This window comes from Oncorhynchus kisutch, unplaced genomic scaffold, assembly GCF_002021735.2.
Source record: "Oncorhynchus kisutch isolate 150728-3 unplaced genomic scaffold, Okis_V2 Okis01b-Okis20b_hom, whole genome shotgun sequence".
Lineage (NCBI taxonomy): Eukaryota > Metazoa > Chordata > Actinopteri > Salmoniformes > Salmonidae > Oncorhynchus > Oncorhynchus kisutch.
The window spans coordinates 12,726,275-12,751,469 of NW_022261978.1; the positions used below are offsets into that span (position 1 = coordinate 12,726,275).

At 47.5% G+C, this 25,195-nt stretch overlaps 1 protein-coding gene across 1 annotated transcript in view; it reads right to left on the bottom strand.

The window, feature by feature from the left end:
- Positions 1-4,044: 4,044 nt before the first annotated feature.
- The window catches only part of LOC109881945 (bifunctional apoptosis regulator), a 25,779-nt gene continuing 4,628 nt past the window's right edge, over positions 4,045-25,195 (bottom strand). Inside the window, 8 exon segments of the mRNA XM_031811202.1 lie at positions 4,045-4,521; positions 8,058-8,254; positions 13,729-13,911; positions 16,293-16,437; positions 16,757-16,856; positions 16,859-16,925; positions 22,037-22,136; positions 24,965-25,063. Of these exon segments, the coding sequence (XP_031667062.1) occupies positions 4,329-4,521; positions 8,058-8,254; positions 13,729-13,911; positions 16,293-16,437; positions 16,757-16,856; positions 16,859-16,925; positions 22,037-22,136; positions 24,965-25,063 (1,084 nt within the window). The 3' untranslated portion in view covers positions 4,045-4,328.

Sequence of the window (25,195 nt, forward strand, 5' to 3'; positions counted from 1 at the left end):
ACTAGGCTACCTGCCTCCCCTCCACTCTAACCACTAGGCTACCTGAAGCCCCTATATAGACCACAACTTACGGAAAAGTGGTTGAATTCCACTAAATGAAAAAATGAGATTTTTTATTTTTTTTAAAGACAGATATTTAATCATTCAATCTACGCAATTATAAACAACCAACCTCAGGACAGGTGGGAAAGAATGAACCTATTCATGAACAATTAAACAAACTGACAATTTAAAACAACATTTTGTCACAAACAAACATAAAACATCCTTCAGGCCATTGGTTACATGAGAGGGACCAATGAAGCGATAGCCCTTTTATGTTAAACAATGGAGTCCCACCTGTCCCAGCGTTCATCCCAAACGGCACCCTCTTCCCTATGTAGTAGTGCACTATTTTTGACCAAGGCCCTATGGCTTACCCTCTAGGCCCTGGTCAAAAGTAGTGCACTATATAGGGAAGAGGGTGCCATTTGGGACAAACACCCAAACAGGTGATTTCCTTCAATTGAAAATGACAACAGCTGGATAATCGCCATGTTTAAACTCTTTCTGAATGCAGGAAGTTGAAATAGTTTTTATTTACGATTACCATATGAAACTCAAGTCCTTAACTTTAAAAACATTTTTTTAAAGTAACCTTGTAAAACAAAAAAAAAAAGGGCATTATGTGTGTTGCCTTCCAACGAGACAAGCTGAGCTCCACATCACCATGGAAACAGAATGTTGTGGCACCCTATTCCCTACAGAGGTTCTGGTCAATTATAGTGCACACTGCACTATATTAGGGAATAGGACAGGGTGTCAGAATAAAACTTAACAAGAACCTGGGCCCCTACCCTCCTGTAGGTTTTAACTCCAACCCTGTTCCTGGAGAGATACCCTCCTGTAGGTTTTAACTCCAACCCTGTTCCTGGAGAGCTACCCTCCTGTAGGTTTTAACTCCAACCCTAAGCTAGCGGACCTGATTCTACAAATTAGCTGGCTGATAAAATGAATCGGGTTAGTTGCAACTGGGGTTGGAATGAAACCCTCCTGTAGGTTATCTCTCCAGGAACAGGGTTGGAATGAAAACCTACAGGAGGGTAGCTCTCCAGGAACAGGGTTGGAATGAAAACCTACAGGAGGGTAGCTCTCCAGGAACAGGGTTGGAATGAAAACCTACAGGAGGGTAGCTCTCCAGGAACAGGGTTGGAATGAAAACCTACAGGAGGGTAGCTCTCCAGGAACAGGTTTATTACAGTTACTACCACTGACCCCCATAACAGAATCATATCAACCCTCTCTAGTTATTACCACTGACACCCATAACAGAATCATATCAACCCTCTCTAGTTATTACTACTGACCCCCATAACAGAATCATATCAACCCTCTCTAGTTATTACCACTGACCCCCATAACAGACAAACACACAACCTCTTCCCTTCAATATGAATTACCCTCATTATATATATATATATATATTTAGAAACTGGGTGATTCGAGCCCTGAATGCTTATTGGCTGATAGCCGTGGTATATCAGACCATATACCACGGGTATGACAACATTACGTTGTTAACCAGTTTATAATAGCAATAATGCTACTCGGGGGTTTGTGGGTTTTTAAAAAATATATATTTTATTTATTTTACCCTTATTTAACTAGGCAAGTCAGTTAAGAACAAATTCTTATTTACAATGACGGCCTAGGAACAGTGGGTTAACTGCCTTGTTCAGAACGACAGCTCGGGGATTTGATCTTCGCAACCTTTCGGTTTCTGTCCCAACGCTCTAACCACTAGGCGACTCCGTGATGCGTCGTGCGTTAAGAACAGCACTCAGCCGTGGTATATTGGCCATATACCACACCCCCTCTGGCCTTATTGCTTAAACATACCACTTTAATTAAGACATTAGGAGAAACCATCCAATATTATACAGAACTTGGTCTGCGTCTCCAATGGTAACCCATTCCCTATATAGTGCACTGCTGTTGACCAGAGCTCTATGGGGCTTCCTACGGACCCTGGTCAAAAGTAGTTCACTATAATATAGGGAATAGTGAGCCTTTTGAGACACACACACATTAAGACATTGGTTTGTCTGGCTCACAGATGGCTGCCTGTTGCTATGATACTGCGCTGGAATTCATCCCGTTGCTATGATACTGCGGGCTACGCTGGAATTCATCCCGTTGCTATGATACTGCGGGCTACGCTGGCATCCATCCCGTTGCTATGATACGGCGGGCTACGCTGGAATTCATCCCGTTGCTATGATACTGCGGGCTACGCTGGCATCCATCCCGTTGCTATGATACTGCGGGCTACGCTGGCATCCTTCCCGTTGCTATGATACTGCAGGCTACGCTGGCATCCTTCCTGTTGCTATGATACTGGGGGCCACGCTGGCATCCATCCCGTTGCTATGATACTGAGGGCTACGCTGGCATCCATCCTGTTGCTATGATACTGTGGTCTACGCTGGCATCCATCCTGTTGCTATGAAACTGTGGTCTACGCTGGCATCCATCCTGTTACTATGATACTGTGGGCTACACTGGCATCCTTCCTGTTGCTATGAAACTGTGGGCTACACTGGCATCCATCCTGTTGCTATGATACTGTGGGCTACACTGGCATCCTTCCTGTTGCTATGATACTGTGGTCTACGCTGGCATCCTTCCTGTTGCTATGCAACTGTGGGCTACGCTGGCATCCATCCTGTTACTATGATACTGTGGTCTACGCTGGCATCCTTCCTGTTGCTATGAAACTGTGGGCTACGCTGGCATTATATTCCCTTTACAGTGGGCCCCATAAGGAGCCATTTGGGATGCAGGCCATAGTATCTCCTCATTTATGGCACTTGGCACCCTATTCCCTACATAGTGCACTACTTTTGACCAGAGTCCCTATGGGTAGTGCACTATAAAGGGAATAGGGGGCCATTTAAAAGACACATCCTGTGTTTAAACGGTACCTCCTCACTCATGGCTCTTATGTACCTATTCCCAATATAGTGCACTCCTTTTCACCGTAGTGCACTACCCCATAGGGACTCTGGTCAGGAGTAGTGCACTACCCCATAGGGACTCTGGTCAGGAGTAGTGCACTACCCCATAGGGACTCTGGTCAGGAGTAGTGCACTACCCCATAGGGACTCTGGTCAGGAGTAGTGCACTACCCCATAGGGACTCTGGTCAGGAGTAGTGCACTACCCCATAGGGACTCTGGTCAGGAGTAGTGCACTACCCCATAGGGACTCTGGTCAGAAGTAGTGCACTACCCCATAGGGACTCTGGTCAGGAGTAGTGCACTACCCCATAGGGACTCTGGTCAGAAGTAGTGCACTACCCCATAGGGACTCTGGTCAGAAGTAGTGCACTACCCCATAGGGACTCTGGTCAGAAGTAGTGCACTACCCCATAGGGACTCTGGTCAGAAGTAGTGCACTACCCCATAGGGACTCTGGTCAGAAGTAGTGCACTACCCCATAGGGACTCTGGTCAGAAGTAGTGCACTACCCCATAGGGACTCTGGTCAGAAGTAGTGCACTACCCCATAGGGACTCTGGTCAGAAGTAGTGCACTACCCCATAGGGACTCTGGTCAGAAGTAGTGCACTACCCCATAGGGACTCTGGTCAGAAGTAGTGCACTACCCCATAGGGACTCTGGTCAGAAGTAGTGCACTACCCCATAGGGACTCTGGTCAGAAGTAGTGCACTACCCCATAGGGACTCTGGTCAGAAGTAGTGCACTACCCCATAGGGACTCTGGTCAGAAGTAGTGCACTACCCCATAGGGACTCTGGTCAGAAGTAGTGCACTACCCCATAGGGACTCTGGTCAGAAGTAGTGCACTACCCCATAGGGACTCTGGTCAGAAGTAGTGCACTACCCCATAGGGACTCTGGTCAGAAGTAGTGCACTACCCCATAGGGACTCTGGTCAGAAGTAGTGCACTACCCATAGGGACTCTGGTCAGAAGTAGTGCACTACCCCATAGGGACTCTGGTCAGAAGTAGTGCACTACCCCATAGGGACTCTGGTCAGAAGTAGTGCACTACCCCATAGGGACTCTGGTCAGAAGTAGTGCACTACCCCATAGGGACTCTGGTCAGACAGTAGTGCACTACCCCCATAGGGACTCTGGTCAGAAGTAGTGCACTACCCGCCATAGGGACTCTGGTAGTGGTGCACTACCCCATAGGGACTCTGGTCAGAAGTGGTGCACTACCCCATAGGGACTCAGAAGTAGTGCACTACCCCATAGGGACTCAGAAGTAGTGCACTACCCCCATAGGGACTCAGAAGTAGTGCACTACGTAGGGAGCCGGCCAGTCCTTCACGGCCCTCGTGTGTCCGGATGCATTAGCTGCTGCACCACCAGGTCTATGTTGATGATGGGGTTGAAATACAGAGCCCAGTAGAACAGACAGTTACACACAAACTGAGGGACCACCGGCCAGAACAGGGCGAAGGCAAAACCCTGGGAGGACATCCTCCACAGGTGACCCCACATCTTCTGAGGGAGACTCCTGGAGGGGGGAGAGGGAGACTTCATTACATTAAACAACTAACTATGCAGAGATGGTGGAGAGAGAGGGATGAGGGAGAGATGAGGTAAGGGGGAGAGAGAGAGGGGTAGTGAGGGATGAGGTAAGGGGGAGAGAGAGGGGTAGTGAGGGGGAGAGAGAGGGGTAGTGAGGGGGAGAGAGGGGGAGTGAGGGATGAGGTGAGGGGTAGTGAGGGATGAGGTGAGGGGTAGTGAGGGATGAGGTGAGGGGTAGTGAGGGATGAGATGAGGGGAGAGAAAGAGGTAGTGAGGGATGAGATGAGGGGAGAGAGAGAGAGGTAGTGAGGGATGAGATGAGGGGAGAGAGAGAGGTAGTGAGGGATGAGATGAGGGAAGAGAGAGGTAGTGAGGGATGAGATGAGGGGAGAGAGAGGTAGTGAGGGATGAGATGAGGGGAGAGAGAGGTAGTGAGGGATGAGATGAGGGGAGAGAGAGGTAGTGAGGGATGAGATAAGGGGGGAGAGAGGGGTAGTGAGGGATGAGCTGAGGGGGGAGAGATAGGTAGTGAGGGATGAGATCAGGGGAGAGAGAGCGGTAGTGAGGGATGAGATGAGGGGAGAGAGAGGTAGTGAGGGATGAGATGAGGGGAGAGAGAGGTAGTGAGGGATGAGATAAGGGGGGAGAGAGGGGTAGTGAGGGATGAGATGAGGGGGGAGAGATAGGTAGTGAGGGATGAGATCAGGGGAGAGAGAGCGGTAGTGAGGGATGAGATGAGGGGGGAAGAGAGAGGTAGTGAGGGATGAGATGAGGGGAGAGAGAGGGGTAGTGAGGGATGAGATGAGGGGAGAGAGAGAGGTAGTGAGGGCTGAGATGAGGGGAGAGAGAGAGGTAGTGAGGGCTGAGATGAGGGGAGAGAGAGAGGTAGTGAGGGCTGAGATGAGGGGAGAGAGGGGTAGTGAGGGATGAGATGAGGGGGGAGAGAGAGAGGTAGTGAGGGATGAGATGAGGGGGGAGAGAGAGAGGTAGTGAGGGATGAGATGAGGGGAGAGAGGTAGTGAGGGATGAGATGAGGGGAGAGAGAGAGGTAGTGAGGGATGAGATGAGGGGGGAGAGAGAGGGGTAGTGAGGGATGAGATGAGGGGGGAGAGAGAGAGGTAGTGAGGGATGAGATGAGGGGAGAGAGAGTGGTAGTGAGGGATGAGATGAGGAGAGAGAGAGGTAGTGAGGGATGAGAGGAGGGGGAGAGAGGTAGTGAGGGATGAGATGAGGGGAGAGAGAGAGGTAGTGAGGGATGAGATGAGGGGGGAGAGAGAGGGGTAGTGAGGGATGAGACGAGGGGGGAGAGAGAGAGGTAGTGAGGGATGAGATAAGGGGGGAGAGAGAGTGGTAGTGAGGGATGAGATGAGGAGAGAGAGAGAGAGGTAGTGAGGGGGAGAGAGAGGGGTAGTGAGGGATGAGATGAGGGGGGAGAGAGAGAGGTAGTGAGGGATGAGATGAGGGGAGAGAGAGTGGTAGTGAGGGATGAGATGAGGAGAGAGAGAGGTAGTGAGGGATGAGAGGAGGGGGAGAGGGGTAGTGAGGGATGAGATGAGGGGGGAGAGAGAGAGGTAGTGAGGGATGAGATAAGGGGGGAGAGAGAGTGGTAGTGAGGGATGAGATGAGGAGAGAGAGAGAGAGGTAGTGAGGGAGGAGAGAGAGGTAGTGAGGGATGAGATGAGGGGAGAGAGAGGTAGTGAGGGATGAGATGAGGGGAGAGAGAGAGAGGTAGTGAGGGATGAGATGAGGGGAGAGAGAGAGGTAGTGAGGGATGAGATGAGGGGAGAGAGAGAGGTAGTGAGGGATGAGATGAGGGGAGAGAGAGAGGTGGTGAGGGATGAGATGAGGGGGAGAGAGAGGTAGTGAGTGATGAGATGAGGAGGGAGAGAGGTGGTGAGGGATGAGATGAGGAGAGAGAGAGAGAGGGGTAGTGAGAGATGAGATGAGGAGAGAGAGAGAGGTAGTGAGGGATGAGATGAGGGGAGAGAGAGGTAGTGAGGGATGAGATGAGGAGAGGGAAGGATGAGATGAGGAGAGAGAGAGGTAGTGAGGGATGAGGAGAGAGGAAGGCATGAGTGTGAGAGAGGGACAGAAAGAGGGGTGGATCATTCAGAGTAAAGTATGAGAGGATTAGAGAGAATGAAAGAAAGAGAGAGAAAGTTGGTGTGACGGGGACGGGGACAGTGAGACGGACAGAGAGAAAGTTGGTGTGACGAGACAGTGAGACGGACAGAGAGAAAGTTGGTGTGACGGGGACAGTGAGACAAACAGAGAGAAAGTTGGTGTGACGGAGACAGTGAGACGGACAGAGAGAAAGTTGGTGTGACGGAGACAGTGAGACGGACAGAGAGAAAGTTGGTGTGACGGAGACAGTGAGACGGACAGAGAGAAAGTTGGTGTGACGGAGACAGTGAGACGGACAGAGAGAAAGTTGGTGTGACGGAGACAGTGAGACGGACAGAGAGAAAGTTGGTGTGACGGAGACAGTGAGACGGACAGAGAGAAAGTTGGTGTGACGGAGACAGTGAGACGGACAGAGAGAAAGTTGGTGTGACGGGGACAGAGACAGTGAGACGGACAGAGAGAAAGTTGGTGTGACGGAGACAGTGAGACGGACAGAGAGAAAGTTGGTGTGACGGGGACAGAGACAGTGAGACTGACAAAGAGAAAGTTGGTGTGACGGAGACAGTGAGACGGACAGAGAGAAAGTTGGTGTGACGGAGACAGTGAGACGGACAGAGAGAATGTTGGTGTGACGAGACAGTGAGACGGACAGAGAGAAAGTTGGTGTGACGAGACAGTGAGACGGACAGAGAGAAAGTTGGTGTGACGGGGACAGAGACAGTGAGACTGACAGAGAGAAAGTTGGTGTGACGTGGACAGTGAGACGGACAGATAGAAAGTTGGTGTGACGGAGACAGAGACAGTGAGACTGACAGAGAGAAAGTTGGTGTGACGGAGACAGTGAGACGGACAGAGAGAAAGTTGGTGTGACGGAGACAGTGAGACGGACAGAGAGAAAGTTGGTGTGACGGAGACAGTGAGACGGACAGAGAGAATGTTGGTGTGACGAGACAGTGAGACGGACAGAGAGAAAGTTGGGTGTGACGGAGACAGTGAGACGGACAGAGAGAAAGTTGGGTGTGACGGGGACGGAGACAGTGAGACGGACAGAGAGAAAGTTGGTGTGACGGAGACAGTGAGACGGACAGAGAGAAAGTTGGCTGTGACGGGGACGGAGACAGTGAGACGGACAGAGAGAAAGTTGGTGTGACGGGGGCAGTGAGACGGACAGAGAGAAAGTTGGTGTGACGGGGACGGAGACAGTGAGACGGACAGAGAGAAAGTTGGTGTGACGGGGGCAGTGAGACGGACAGAGAGAAGTTGGTGTGACGGGGACGGAGACAGTGAGACAGACAGAGAGAAAGTTGGTGTGACGTGGACAGTGAGACGGACAGAGAGAAAGTTGGTGTGACGGGGACGGAGACAGTGAGACGGACAGAGAGAAGCACACACGGGTACCTGATCTCAGCTCGGTTATAGAACCTCCACAGGACACAGCCCTCCAGCACAGACAGCAGCATGGCATTGACGATGATGAACCGTGACGTCCAGTAGTGAACCGACAGCCAATCCCAGGCAAACTCAGCGATCAGCTGGTACGGAAGGAGGAGGTACTTAACTAGGAACTCCGCCCACTGGCGCCAGCTGGGGTGGCCCTGGAGGGAGAGAGAGAGGGGGGTGGGGGGAAAGAGAGAGGGGGGTGGGGGGGGGGAGAGAGAGAGAGAGAGAGAGAGAGAGAGAGAGAGAGTGGGGGGGAGAGAGAGAGGGAGGTGGGGGGAGATATACCAATATCGTCAGCATGACCAGACTACATCTACAGTAGTCTACGTCTAGTTGTCTATGACCAGACATACTGACTACATCTACAGTAGTCTACGTCTAGTTGTCGTCTATGACCAGACTACATCTACAGTAGTCTACGTCTAGTTGTCTATGACCAGACTACATCTACAGTAGTCTACGTCTAGTTGTCTATGACCAGCCATACTGACTAATTCTACAGTAGTCTACGTCTAGTTGTCTATGACCAGACTACATCTACAGTAGTCTACATCTAGTTGTCTATGACCAGACTACATCTACAGTAGTCTACATCTAGTTGTCTATGACCAGACTACATCTACAGTAGTCTACATCTAGTTGTCTATGACCAGACTACATCTACAGTAGTCTACATCTAGTTGTCTATGACCAGACTACATCTACAGTAGTCTACGTCTAGTTGTCTATGACCAGCCATACTGACTAATTCTACAGTAGTCTACATCTAGTTGTCTATGACCAACCATACTGACTAATTCTACAGTAGTCTACATCTAGTTGTCTATGACCAGACTACATCTACAGTAGTCTACATCTAGTTGTCTATGACCAGACATACAGACTACATCTACAGTAGTCTAAATCTAGTTGTCTATGACCAGACTACATCTACAGTAGTCTACGTCTAGTTGTCTATGACCAGACTACATCTACAGTAGTCTACATCTAGTTGTCTATGACCAGACTACATCTACAGTAGTCTACATCTAGTTGTCTATGACCTGACTACAGCTACAGTAGTCTACATCTAGTTGTCTATGACCAGACTACATCTACAGTAGTCTACATCTAGTTGTCTATGACCAGACTACATCTACAGTAGTCTACATCTAGTTGTCTATGACCAGACTACATCTACAGTAGTCTACATCTAGTTGTCTATGACCAGACTACATCTTTAGTAGTCTACGTCTAGTTGTCTATGACCAGACTACATCTACAGTAGTCCATCTAGTTGTCTATGACCAGACTACATCTATAGTAGTCTACATCTAGTTGTCGTCTATGACCAGACTACATCTACAGTAGTCTACGTCTAGTTGTCTATGACCAGACTACATCTACAGTAGTCCATCTAGTTGTCTATGACCAGACTACATCTACAGTAGTCTACATCTAGTTGTTGTCTATGACCAGACTACATCTACAGTAGTTGTCTATGACCAGACTACATCTACAGTAGTCTACGTCTAGTTGTCTATGACCAGACATACTGACTACATCTACAGTAGTCTACGTCTAGTTGTCGTCTATGACCAGACTACATCTACAGTAGTCTACGTCTAGTTGTCTATGACCAGACTACATCTACAGTAGTCTACGTCTAGTTGTCTATGACCAGCCATACTGACTAATTCTACAGTAGTCTACGTCTAGTTGTCTATGACCAGACTACATCTACAGTAGTCTACATCTAGTTGTCTATGACCAGACTACATCTACAGTAGTCTACATCTAGTTGTCTATGACCAGACTACATCTACAGTAGTCTACATCTAGTTGTCTATGACCAGACTACATCTACAGTAGTCTACATCTAGTTGTCTATGACCAGACTACATCTACAGTAGTCTACGTCTAGTTGTCTATGACCAGCCATACTGACTAATTCTACAGTAGTCTACATCTAGTTGTCTATGACCAACCATACTGACTAATTCTACAGTAGTCTACATCTAGTTGTCTATGACCAGACTACATCTACAGTAGTCTACATCTAGTTGTCTATGACCAGACATACAGACTACATCTACAGTAGTCTAAATCTAGTTGTCTATGACCAGACTACATCTACAGTAGTCTACGTCTAGTTGTCTATGACCAGACTACCTCTACAGTAGTCTACATCTAGTTGTCTATGACCAGACTACATCTACAGTAGTCTACATCTAGTTGTCTATGACCAGACTACATCTACAGTAGTCTACATCTAGTTGTCTATGACCAGACTACATCTACAGTAGTCTACATCTAGTTGTCTATGACCAGACTACATCTACAGTAGTCTACATCTAGTTGTCTATGACCAGACTACATCTTTAGTAGTCTACGTCTAGTTGTCTATGACCAGACTACATCTACAGTAGTCCATCTAGTTGTCTATGACCAGACTACATCTATAGTAGTCTACATCTAGTTGTCGTCTATGACCAGACTACATCTACAGTAGTCTACGTCTAGTTGTCTATGACCAGACTACATCTACAGTAGTCCATCTAGTTGTCTATGACCAGACTACATCTACAGTAGTCTACATCTAGTTGTTGTCTATGACCAGACTACATCTACAGTAGTTGTCTATGACCAGACTACATCTACAGTAGTTGTCTATGACCAGACTACATCTACAGTAGTCTACGTCTAGTTGTCTATGACCAGACTACATCTACAGTAGTCTACATCTAGTTGTCGTCTATGACCAGACTACATCTACAGTAGTCTACGTCTAGTTGTCTATGACCAGACTACATCTACAGTAGTCCATCTAGTTGTCTATGACCAGACTACATCTACAGTAGTCTACATCTAGTTGTTGTCTATGACCAGACTACATCTACAGTAGTCTACATCTAGTTGTCTATGACCAGACTACATCTACAGTAGTCTACATCTAGTTGTCTATGACCAGACTACATCTACAGTAGTCTACATCTAGTTGTCTATGACCAGACTACATCTACAGTAGTCTACATCTAGTTGTCTATGACCAGACTACATCTTTAGTAGTCTACGTCTAGTTGTCTATGACCAGACTACATCTACAGTAGTCCATCTAGTTGTCTATGACCAGACTACATCTATAGTAGTCTACATCTAGTTGTCGTCTATGACCAGACTACATCTACAGTAGTCTACGTCTAGTTGTCTATGACCAGACTACATCTACAGTAGTCCATCTAGTTGTCTATGACCAGACTACATCTACAGTAGTCTACATCTAGTTGTTGTCTATGACCAGACTACATCTACAGTAGTTGTCTATGACCAGACTACATCTACAGTAGTTGTCTATGACCAGACTACATCTACAGTAGTCTACGTCTAGTTGTCTATGACCAGACTACATCTACAGTAGTCTACATCTAGTTGTCGTCTATGACCAGACTACATCTACAGTAGTCTACGTCTAGTTGTCTATGACCAGACTACATCTACAGTAGTCCATCTAGTTGTCTATGACCAGACTACATCTACAGTAGTCTACATCTAGTTGTTGTCTATGACCAGACTACATCTACAGTAGTTGTCTATGACCAGCCTACATCTACAGTAGTTGTCTATGACCAGACTACATCTACAGTAGTCTACGTCTAGTTGTCTATGACCAGACTACATCTACAGTAGTCTACATCTAGTTGTCTATGACCAGACTACATCTACAGTAGTCTACGGCTAGTTGTCTATGACCAGACTACTTCTACAGTAGTCTACATCTAGTTGTCGTCTATGACCAGACTACATCTACAGTAGTTTACATCTAGTTGTCGTCTATGACCAGACTACATCTACAGTAGTCTACGGCTAGTTGTCTATGACCAGACTACTTCTACAGTAGTCTACATCTAGTTGTCGTCTATGACCAGACTACATCTACAGTAGTTTACATCTAGTTGTCGTCTATGGCCAGACTACATCTACAGTAGTCTACATCTAGTTGTTGTCTATGGCCAGACTACATCTACAGTAGTCTACATCTAGTTGTCGTCTATGGCCAGACTACATCTACAGTAGTCTACATCTAGTTGTCTATGGCCAGACTACATCTACAGTAGTCTATATCTAGTTGTCGTCTATGGCCAGACTACATCTACAGTAGTCTACATCTAGTTGTCGTCTATGACCAGACTACATCTACAGTAGTCTACATCTAGTTGTCTATGACCAGACTACATCTACAGTAGTCTACGTCTAGTTGTCTATGACCAGACTACATCTACAGTAGTCTACGTCTAGTTGTCTATGACCAGACTACATCTACAGTAGTCTAGTTGTTGTCTATGACCAGACTACATCTACAGTAGTCTACATCTAGTTGTCGTCTATGGCCAGACTACATCTACAGTAGTCTACGTCTAGTTGTCTATGGCCAGACTACATCTACAGTAGTCTACATCTAGCTGTCTATGGCCAGACTACATCTACAGTAGTCTACATCTAGTTGTCGTCTATGGCCAGACTACATCTACAGTAGTCTACATCTAGTTGTCGTCTATGGCCAGACTACATCTACAGTAGTCTAGTTGTCGTCTATGGCCAGACTACATCTACAGTAGTCTAGTTGTCGTCTATGGCCAGACTACATCTACAGTAGTCTAGTTGTCGTCTATGACCAGACTACATCTACAGTAGTCTACATCTAGTTGTCTATGACCAGACTACATCTACAGTAGTCTAGTTGTCGTCTATGGCCAGACTACATCTACAGTAGTCTACATCTAGTTGTCGTCTATGGCCAGACTACATCTACAGTAGTCTACATCTAGTTGTCTATGGCCAGACTACATCTACAGTAGTCTACGTCTAGTTGTCTATGACCAGACTACATCTACAGTAGTCTACGTCTAGTTGTCTATGACCAGACTACATCTACAGTAGTCTACGTCTAGTTGTCTATGACCAGACTACATCTACAGTAGTCTACGTCTAGTTGTCTATGACCAGACTACATCTACAGTAGTCTACATCTAGTTGTCTATGGCCAGACTACATCTACAGTAGTCTACATCTAGTTGTCTATGGCCAGACTACATCTACAGTAGTCTACATCTAGTTGTCGTCTATGGCCAGACTACATCTACAGTAGTCTACGTATAGTTGTCTATGACCAGACTTCATCTACAGTAGTCTACATCTAGTTGTCGTCTATGGCCAGACTACATCTACAGTAGTCTAGTTGTCGTCTATGGCCAGACTACATCTACAGTAGTCTAGTTGTCGTCTATGACCAGACTACATCTACAGTAGTCTAGTTGTCGTCTATGACCAGACTACATCTACAGTAGTCTAGTTGTCGTCTATGACCAGACTACATCTACAGTAGTCTACATCTAGTTGTCGTCTATGGCCAGACTACATCTACAGTAGTCTACATCTAGTTGTCGTCTATGACCAGACTACATCTACAGTAGTCTACATCTAGTTGTCTATGACCAGACTACATCTACAGTAGTCTACATCTAGTTGTCTATGACCAGGCTACATCTACAGTAGTCTACATCTAGTTGTCGACTGGAGTCGTACCGACACACCTACCTTTATTTATCAAATAAATACAATCCTACATGACAGTTGAGCCGTCCAATGGTACCTGGTGGTTGAGGGGGAGGCTGTCCTCCATTGGCTCGCTGGTGCGTGAGAGGGCGGGGCAGCAGGTGTGCAGGAAGGGGAGGAAGGTTTCGGAGTAGTCGAAGAGGTAGAGGTAGAGGATGGTGAGGCGAGGAGAGCTCTTCAAAGCATAGAGCAGGAACAGAGATTTACCTGCATTCACAGCCTGGTGGGGGGTTGAGAGACGGTGGGGGAGAGGAGAGGGGTAGACAGGAGAGAAGTAGACAGAGGGAGATAGGAGAGGGGTAGACAGGAGAGAGGAGAGGGGTAGATAGAGGGAGAGAGGAGAGGGTAGACAGAGGGAGAGAGGAGAGGGGTAGACAGAGGGAGAGAGGAGAGGGTAGACAGAGGGAGAGAGGAGAGGGGTAGACAGAGGGAGAGAGGAGAGGGGTAGACAGAGGGAGAGAGGAGAGGGGTAGACAGAGGGAGAGAGGAGAGGGGTAGACAGAGGGAGAGAGGAGAGGGGTAGATAGAGGGAGAGAGGAGAGGGGTAGATAGAGGGAGAGAGGAGAGGGGTAGATAGAGGGAGAGAGGAGAGGGGTAGACAGAGGGAGAGAGGAGAGGGGTAGATAGAGGGAGAGAGGAGAGGGGTAGATAGAGGGAGAGAGGAGAGGGGTAGACAGAGGGAGAGAGGAGAGGGGTAGATAGAGGGAGAGAGGAGAGGGGTAGATAGAGGGAGAGAGACAGTTCAAACCATCATTAAACCCTAAATGATATCTTAACGGGCGTACTTCAACCAGAGCATAGAAAGTATTTATTAAAGGGTGCGTCAATAGTAGAAGTCGACCGATTATGATTTCTCAACGCCGATACCGATTATTGGAGGACCGAAAAAGCAGATTAATCGGACGATTCTTTTTGACATTTATTTGTAATAATGACAATTACAACAATACTGAATGAACACTTATTTTAACTTAATATAATACATCAATAAAATCAATTTAGCCTCAAATAAATAATGAAACGTGTTCAATTTGGTTTAAATGACGCAAAAACAAAGTGTTGGAGAAGAAAGTAAAAGTGCAATATGTGCCATGTAAGAAAGCTAACGTTGAAGTTCCTTGCCAGAACATGAGAACATATGAAACCTGGTGGTTCATTTTAACATGAGTCTTCAATATTCCCAGGTAAGAAGTTTCAGGTTGTAGTTATTATAGGAATTATAGGACTATTTCCCTCTATATCATTTGTATTTCATTAACCTTTGACAATTGGATGTTCTTATAGGTACTTTAGTATTGCCAGTGTAACAGTATAGCTTCCGTCCCTCTCCTCGCTCCTCCCTGGCCTCGAACCAGCAACACAACGACAATTAGCGCGCGCTAACTAGCTAGCCATTTCACTTCGGTTACACGAGCCTCATCTCGGGAGTTGTTAGGCTTGAAGTCATAAACAGCGCAATACTTGAAGCACAGTGAAGAGCTGCTGACAAAACGCACGAAAGTGCTGTTTGAATGAATGTTCACGCGCCTGCTTCTGCCTACCACTGCTCAGTCAGATACTTAGATACTTGTATGCTCAGTCAGATACTTAGGTAATGGTATGCTCAGTCAGATACTTAGGTAATGGTATGCTCAGTCAGATACTTAGATACTTGTATGCTCAGTCAGATACTTGGATACTTGTATGCTCAGTCAGATACTTGGATACTTGTATGCTCAGTCAGATACTTGGATACTTGTATGCTCAGTCAGACACTTAGATACTTGTATGCTCAGTCAGATACTTAGATACTTGTATGCTCAGTCAGATACTTAGATACTTGTATGCTCAGTCAGATACTTGTATGCTCAGTCAGATACGTGGATACTTGTATGCTCAGTCAGATACTTGGATACTTGTATGCTCAGTCAGACACTTAGATACTTGTATGCTCAGTCAGATACTTAGATACTTGTATGCTCAGTCAGATACTTAGATACTTGTATGCTCAGTCAGATACTTGTATGCTCAGTCAGACACTTAGATACTTGTATGCTCAGTCAGATACTTGGATACTTGTATGCTCAGTCAGACACTTAGATACTTGTATGCTCAGTCAGATACTTAGATACTTGTATGCTCAGTCAGACACTTAGATACTTGTATGCTCAGTCAGACACTTAGATACTTGTATGCTTAGTCAGACACTTAGATACTTGTATGCTCAGTCAGACACTTAGATACTTGTATGCTCAGTCAGACACTTAGATACTTGTATGCTCAGTCAGATACTTAGATACTTGTATGCTCAGTCAGATTATATGCAACGCAGGACACGCTAGATAATATCTAGTAATATCATCAACCATGTATAGTTAACTAGTGATTATGATTGTTTAATGCTAGCTAGTTGCAACTTACCATGGCTTACTGCATTCGCGTAACAGGCAGGTCGTTAATTGCGTTGGACTAGTTAACTGTAAGGTTGCAAGATTGGATCCCCCGAGCTGACAATGTGAAAAGCTGTTGTTTTGCCCCTCAACTCCCAGAGGTTCTGAGGTGGCTCGACCCAGGCGGTTTCTAAGTTGATATATAATAAGCAGTATTTCTGGGTTCTGTCACCTTGTACTCCCAGAGGTTCTGAGGTGGCTTGACCCCCAGTTCTTTGATCCTCTCCAGTTCAGCCATCATCGCTCTCCTGTGGGCCTGGTTGTCTATGTTATAGGGAGCTCTGGTCAGCTCCTCATCACCGAGCATCAACAATAACCTGAGAGATATATCATAAAACCATTAAATAACCAGGACAGAACTATATTCTCCATGTTAACTCATCACTACCTAACATCGACAATAACCTGACCATGAAAGAAAGCGAGCGAGCGTGCAAGCGAGGAGACAGAGAGGGAGAGGGAGAGAGAGAGCGAGAGAGAGAGGGAGAGGGAGAGACAGAGAGCGACAGAGAGCGACAGAGAGCGACAGAGAGCGACAGAGAGCGACAGAGAGAGACAGAGAGGTCCAGGGCCCAAGGCGTTCCAACCAGAACAGAACCGTACTACAAACATACCACAAACTTAAACATTCCTCACCGTCCATTAACGTTTTCCTGTAGGAAGGGTTCTTTATAGACAGAGGTCCAAGCCCCAAGGTGTTCCAACCAGAACAGAACCTCCTCCGGCGTCCATTTGACACAGGCTTACTGACCAAGAGGTCATGGACCCCATCTCCACTGGACCAGTGGTACACCAGAAACATCACCTGATAGGAGAGACGCACAGATAGGAGAGACGTGAGACAGGTAGGAGAGACACACAGATAGGAGAGACTTGAGACAGGTAGGAGAGACACACAGGAGAGAAGTGAGACAGGTAGGAGAGAGGTAGACAGTATGAGAAAGGTGAGACGGGTAGGAGGGATGGGTAGGAGAGAGGAGAGATGGGTAGGAGAGAGGAGGGATGGGTAGGAGAGATGGGTAGGAGAGAGGAGATGGGTAGGAAAGAGAAGGGATGGTAGAAGAGATGGCTAGGAGAGAGGAAGGATGGGTAGGAGAGAGGAGAGACGGGTAGGAGAGATGGTAGGAGAGAGGAGAGACGGTAGGAGAGATGGGTAGGAGAGAGGAGAGACAGGTAGGAGAGATGGGTAGGAGAGAGGAGAGACAGGTAGGATAGATGGGTAGGAGAGAGGAGAGACGGTAGGAGAGATGGTAGGAAGAGGAGAGACGGTAGGAGAGAGGAGAGACAGGTAGGAGAGATGGGTAGGAGAGAGGAGAGACAGGTAGGATAGATGGGTAGGAGAGAGGAGAGACGGGTAGGAGAGATGGGTAGGAGAGAGGAGAGACAGGTAGGATAGATGGGTAGGATAGATGGGTAGGAGAGAGGAGAGACGGGTAGGAGAGATGGGTAGGAGAGACGGGTAGAAGGGAAGGGTAGGAGAGACGGGTAGGAGAGATGGGTAGGAGAGAGGAGAGACGGGTAGGAGAGATGTGTAGGAGAGAGGAGAGACGGGTAGCAGAGAGGAGAGACAGGTAGAAGAGATGGGTAGGAGAGAGGAGAGACGGGTAGGGAGAGGAGAGACGGGTAGGGGAGATGGTAGTAGAGAGGATAGACGGGTAGGAGAGATGTGTAGGAGTGAGGAGAGATGGGTAGGAGAGATGGGGTAAGAGAGAGGAGGAGACAGGTAGGAGAGATGGGTAGGAGAGAGGAGACACAGGTAGGAGAGGTGGGTAGGAGAGAGGAGAGACAGGTAGGAGAGGTGGGTAGGAGAGAGGAGAGACAGGTAGGAGAGATGGGTAGGAGAGGAGAGACGGGTAGGAGAGATGGGTAGGAGAGAGGAGAGACGGGTAGGAAAGAGGGGAGACGGGTAGGAGAGAGGAGAGATGGGTAGGAGAGAGGAGAGATGGGTAGGAGAGACAGGTAGGAGAGAGGGGTAGGAGAGAGAGGAGAGACAGGTAGGAGAGAGGGGAGACGGGTAGGAGAGACAGGGAGGAGGAGGAGAGACGGGTAGGAGGGAGGAGAGAGACAGAGGAGAGGAGAGATGAGAGAGGTCAGGTTACAGACAGGTGTGAGACGGGCATAGAGGTGAGACGGTCATAGAGGAGGACTAGAGATACGGTAGGAGACAGACAGACATAGAATAGGACTAGAGATACGGTAGGGAGACAGACAGACATAGAATAGGACTAGAGATACGGTAGGAGACAGACAGACATAGAATAGGACTAGAGATACGGTAGGGACAGACAGACATAGAATAGACTAGAGATACGGTAGGAGACAGACAGACATAGAATAGGACTAGAGATACGGTAGGAGACAGACAGACATAGAATAGGACTAGAGATACGGTAGGAGACAGACAGACATAGAATAGGACTAGAGATACGGTAGGAGACAGACAGACATAGAATAGGACTAGAGATACGGTAGGAGACAGACAGACCTAGATAGGACTAGAGAAACGGTAGGAGACAGACAGACCTAGAATAGGACTAGAGATACGGTAGGAGACAGACAGACCTAGAATAGGACTAGAGATACGGTAGGAGACAGACAGACCTAGAAATAGGACTAGAGATACGGTAGGAGACAGACAGACCTAGAATAGGACTAGAGATACGGTAGGAGACAGACAGACATAGAATAGGACTAGAGATACAGTAGGAGACAGAAGACATAGAATAGGAACTAGAGATACAGTAGGAGACAGACAGCATAGAATAGGACTAGAGATACAGTAGGAGACATACAGACAGAATAGGACTAGAGATACGGTAGGAGACAGACAGACATTAGAATAGGACTAGAGATACGGTAGGAGACAGACAGACATAGAATAGGACTAGAGATACGGTAGGAGACAGACAGACATAGAATAGGACTAGAGATACGGTAGGAGACAGACAGGCATAGAATAGGACTAGAGATACGGTAGGAGACAGACATAGAATAGGACTAGAGATACGGTAGGAGACAGACATAGAATAGGACTAGAGGTTAGACAGGCATAGAATAGGACTAGAGATACGGTAGGAGACAGACAGACATAGAATAGGACTAGAGATACGGTAGGAGATAGACATAGAATAGGACTAGAGATACGGTAGGAGACAGACAGACAGAGAATAGGACTAGAGATACGGTAGGAGACAGACAGACAGAGAATAGACTAGAGATACGGTAGGAGACAGACAGACATAGAATAGGACTAGAGATACGGTAGGAGACAGACAGACATAGAATAGGACTAGAGATACGGTAGGAGACAGACAGACATAGAATAGGACTAGAGATACGGTAGGAGACAGACAGACATAGAATAGGACTAGAGATACGGTAGGAGACAGACAGACATAGAATAGGACTAGAGATACGGCAGGAGACAGACAGACATAGAATAGGACTAGAGATACGGTAGGAGACAGACAGACATAGAATAGGACTAGAGATACGGTAGGAGACAGACAGACGAGACAGAAAGTTAATTCCCACATATTAACATGAAGCATTCAGACTGTCATTCAAATAGACAGACAGACAGACAGGCAGACAGACAGGCAGGCAGACAGACAGACAGACAGACAGACAGACAGGCAGGCAGGCAGGACTGCCACGCGAAAAGATATACACAGACGTTGCTCTCTTACTGCCACATGGACAGAACAAATAGACAAAACCACACACACTGTGACCCTTCAACACAACCCCCCCCTCCACCCCACCACGACACACTTTGACCCTTTCTGAAACACATTGAGAAAAGTAAGCTGACACACACACTACAATCATTCCTGCCCCCCCCCCCCCCCCCCACACACACTACAATCATTCCTGTCCCCCACACACTACAATCATTCCTGTCCCCCACACACACACACTACAATCATTCCTGTCCCCCACACACACACACTACAATCATTCCTGTCCCCCCCCCCCCACACTACAATCATTCCTGTCCCCCCCCCCACACACTACAATCATTCCTGTCCCCCCCCCCCCCCCCACACACTACAATCATTCCTGCCCCCCCCCCCACACACTACAATCATTCCTGCCCCCCCCCACACACTACAAGCATTCCTGCCCCCCCCCCCCACACACACTACAATCATTCCTGTCCCCCCACACTACAATCATTCCTGTTCCCCCACACACTACAATCATTCCTGTCCCACACACACACACTACAATCATTCCTGTCCCACACACACACACTACAATCATTCCTGTCCCACACACACACACTACAATCATTCCTGTCCCACACACACACACACTACAATCATTCCTGTCCCACACACACACACTACAATCATTCCTGTCCCACACACACACACTACAATCATTCCTGTCCCACACACACACACTACAATCATTCCTGTCCCACACACACACACTACAATCATTCCTGTCCCACACACACACACTACAATCATTCCTGTCCCACACACACACACTACAATCATTCCTGTCCCGCACACACACACACTACAATCATTCCTGCCCCCCCCCACACACACTACAATCATTCCTGTCCCCCACACACTACAATCATTCCTGTCCCCCACACACACACACTACAATCATTCCTGTCCCCCACACACACACACTACAATCATTCCTGTCCCCCCCCACACACTACAATCATTCCTGTCCCCCCCACACACACTACAATCATTCCTGTCCCACACTACAATCATTCCTGTCCCCCCCCCCCACACACACTACAATCATTCCTGCCCCCCCCCCACACACTACAATCTTTCCTGTCCCACACACACACTACAATCATTCCTGTCCCCCCCCCCCACACACACTACAATCATTCCTGTCCCCCCCCACACACTACAATCTTTCCTGTCCCACACACACACTACAATCATTCCTGTCCCCCCCCCCACACACTACAATCTTTCCTGTCCCCCACACACTACAATCAATCCTGTCCCACACACACACTACAATCAATCCTGTCCCCCACACACTACAATCATTCCTGTCCCCCACACACTACAATCACTCCTGTACCCCCACACACACTACAATCACTCCTGTACCCCCACACACACTACAATCATTCCTGTACCCCCACACACACTACAATCATTCCTGTCCCACACACTACAGTCATTCCTGTCCCACACACTACAATCATTCCTGTCCCACACACACTACAATCATCCCTGTCCCCCCCCACACACTACAATCATTCCTGTCCCCCACACTACAATCATTCCTGTACCCCACACACACTACAATCATTCCTGTCCCCCCCACACACACTACAATCATTCCTGTCCCCCCGCACACACTACAATCATTCCTGTCCCCCCCACACACACTACAATCATTCCTGTCCCCCACACACACACTACAATCATTCCTGTCCCACACACACACACTACAATCATTCCTGTCCCACACACACACACTACAATCATTCCTGTCCCCCCCCCACACACACTACAATCATTCCTGCCCCCCCCCCCCCCCCACACACTACAATCATTCCTGTCCCCCCCACACACTACAATCATTCCTGGCTGGCTCCTTCCTGTTGACCTCTCCCCAGGTCCCTATCGTTGACCTCTCCCCAGGTCCCTATCGTTGACCTCTCCCCAGGTCCCTATCGTTGACCTCTCCCCAGCTCCCCCTCTCTGAGTCCTTCCTATTGACCTCGCTGACCTCTCCCTCGCTGACCTCTCCCCAGGTCCCCCTCTCTGACTCCTTCCTGTTGACCTCTCCCCAGGACCCCCTCTCTGAGTCCTTCCTATTGACCTCGCTGACCTCTCCCTCGCTGACCTCTCCCCAGGTCCCCCTCGCTGACTCCTTCCCATTGACCTCTCCCCATCAAACCCCCTCCCTCTCTCTTACCGCGACACAGGTGAGTGCAGTGAGAACTCCAGAGAAGAACCCTCCTGCTCCTCTACCAGGACTGGTCTTGGGGATTCCTCTGGCTGCCTGATCACCATACCTACAAACAGGTTACACACAGACAGACAGGTTACACACAGACAGACAGGTTACACACAGACAGACAGGTTACACACAGACAGACAGGTTAGACATGCTACAGACCGGTAACAGACCGGTAACAGACATGCTACAGACCGGTTACAGACCGGTAACAGACATGCTACAGACCGGTAACAGACCGGTTACAGACCGGTATCAGACTGGTTACAGACCGGTAACAGACTGGTTACAGACCGGTAACAGACCGGTAACAGACATGCTACAGACCGGTAACAGACTGGTTACAGACCGGTAACAGACCGGTAACAGACCGGTAACAGACTGGTTACAGACCGGTAACAGACTGGTTACAGACCGGTATCAGACTGGTTACAGACCGGTAACAGACCGGTAACAGACTGGTTACAGACCGGTAACAGACCGGTAACAGACTGGTTACAGACCGGTAACAGACTGGTTACAGACCGGTAACAGACCGGTAACAGACTGGTTACAGACCGGTAACGGACTGGTTACAGACCGGTAACAGACCGGTAACAGACTTCCCTTTTCCCACATTGTTATGTTACAGCCTTATTCTAAAAGGGATTAAATAAAATATGTTCCTCATCAATCTACACACAATACCCCATAATGACATCACAATACCCCATAATGACATCACAATACCCCATAATGACAAAGCTAAAATAGGTTTAGAAATGTTTTCCCAAAAAATTAAAATTAAAAAATAACTCAAATACCTTATTTACATAAGTATTCAGACCCTTTGCTGTGAGACTGAAAATTGAGCTCTGGTGCATCCTGTTTCCATTGATCATCCTTGAGATGTTTGTACAACTTGATTGGTGTCTACCTGTGGTAAATTAAATTGATTGGACATGATTTGGAAAGGCACACGCCTGTCTATATAAAGTTCCACAGTTGACAGTGCATGTCAGAGCAAAAACCAAGTCATGAGGTCAAAGGAATTGCCCGTAGAGCTCAGAGACAGGATTCTTCATCGAGGCACAGATTTCGGGAAGGGAACAAAAACAATGTCTGCAGCATTGAAGGTCCCTAAGAACACAGTGGCCTCCATCATTCTTAAATGAAGGACGTTTGGAACCACCAAGAGTCTTCCTAGCGCTGGCCGCCCGGCCAAACTGAGCAAATCGGGAGAAGGGCCTTGGTCAGGGAGGTGACCAAGAACCTAATGGTCACTGACAGAGCTCCAGAGTTCCTCTGTGGAGATGGGAGAACCTTCCAGAAGGACAACCATCTCTGCAGCACTCTACCAATCAGGCCTTTATGGGAGAGTGGCCAGATGGAAGCCTCTCCTCAGTAAAAGGAACATGACAGCCCACTGGGAGTTTTACCAAAAGGCACCTAAAGACTCTCAGACCTGATGAAACATGACTCTTTGGTCTGATGAAACCAACTCCTTGGCCTAAATGCCAAGCATCATCTCTGGAGGAAACCTGGCACCATCCCTATGGTGAAGCATGGTGCTGTTTTTCAGCGGCAGAGAGACTAGTCAGGATCAAGGCAAAGATGAACGGAGCAAAGTACAGAGAGATCCTTGATGAAATCTTGAGCACTCTGGAGCAGGTTGTCAGACTGGGGCAAAGGTTCACCTTCCAAAGGGACAAAGACCCTAAAGCACACAGCCAAGACAACGCAGGAGTGGCTTTTGGACAAGTCTCGATGTCCTTGAGTGGCCCTGCCAGAGACCGGACTTGAACCCGATCGAAAATCTCTGGAGCAGTGACACTCCCCATCCAATCTGACAGAGCTTGAAAGGATCTGCAGAGAAGAATGGGAGAAACTCCCCAAATACAGGTGTGCCAAGCTTGTAGCGTCACACCCAAGAAGACTAGAGGCTGTAGTCGCTGCCAAAGGTGCTTCAACAAAGTACTGAGTAAAGGGTCTGAAAACTTACGTAAATGTGATAGTTTTTTAATAATAAATTAATGAGGAAAATAAACAATTTAATCCATTTTAGATTAAGGCTGTAACATAACAAAATGTGGAGAAAGTCAAGGGGTCTGAATACTTTCCGAAGGCACTGTATGTATATGTACAGTACCAGTCAAAAGTTTGGACACACCTACTCATTCAAGGGTTTTTCTTTGTAGAATATTATTGTAGAATAATAGTGAAGACATCAAAACTATGAAATAACACATATGGAATCATGTAGTAACCCAAAAAGTGTTTAAACAAAAATATATTTTATATTTGAGATTCTTCAAAGTAGCCACCCTTTGCCTTGATGACAGCTTTGCACACTCTTGGCATTCTTTCAACCAGCCTCATGAGGTAGTCCACCTGGAATGCATTTCAATTAACAGGTGTGCCTTGTTAAAAGTTAATTTGTGGAATTTCTTTCCTTCTTAATGCATTTTGAGCCAATCTGGCCAGCCTATCTCAAATAGGCCAGCTGGCTCTGAGTGTGTTAGTATGGTACCTCTGATAGAGCCAGCTGGCTCTGAGTGTGTTAGTATGGTACCTCTGATAGAGCCAGCAGGCTCTGAGTGTGTTAGTATGGTACCTCTGATAGAGCCAGCTGGCTCTGAGTGTGTTAGTATGGTACCTCTGAAAGGCCAGCAGGCTCTGAGTGTGTTATTATGGTACCTCTGATAGAGCCAGCAGGCTCTGAGTGTGTTAGTATGGTACCTCTGATAGAGCCAGCAGGCTCTGAGTGTGTTAGTATGGTACCTCTGATAGAGCCAGCTGGCTCTGAGTGTGTTAGTATGGTACCTCTGATAGAGCCAGCAGGCTCTGAGTGTGTTAGTATGGTACCTCTGATAGAGCCAGCAGGCTCTGAGTGTGTTAGTATGGTACCTCTGAAAGGCCAGCAGGCTCTGGGAGATCTTGGGGTTCCCCTGGATCTCTGCTCTCCTCCTACCCACCACCTCTGAGAACAACCGCTCTACTGCATCTCTGAAAGAGGGAGGGGGCGGGAAGGGATCATTGAGATTAAAATCTCTTTTTCAAGAGCACCCTGGCCAAGATAGGCAGCACCAAGTCATTACAAAAAAATTTGACAGACAGACAACATGAAAAACTACAAGT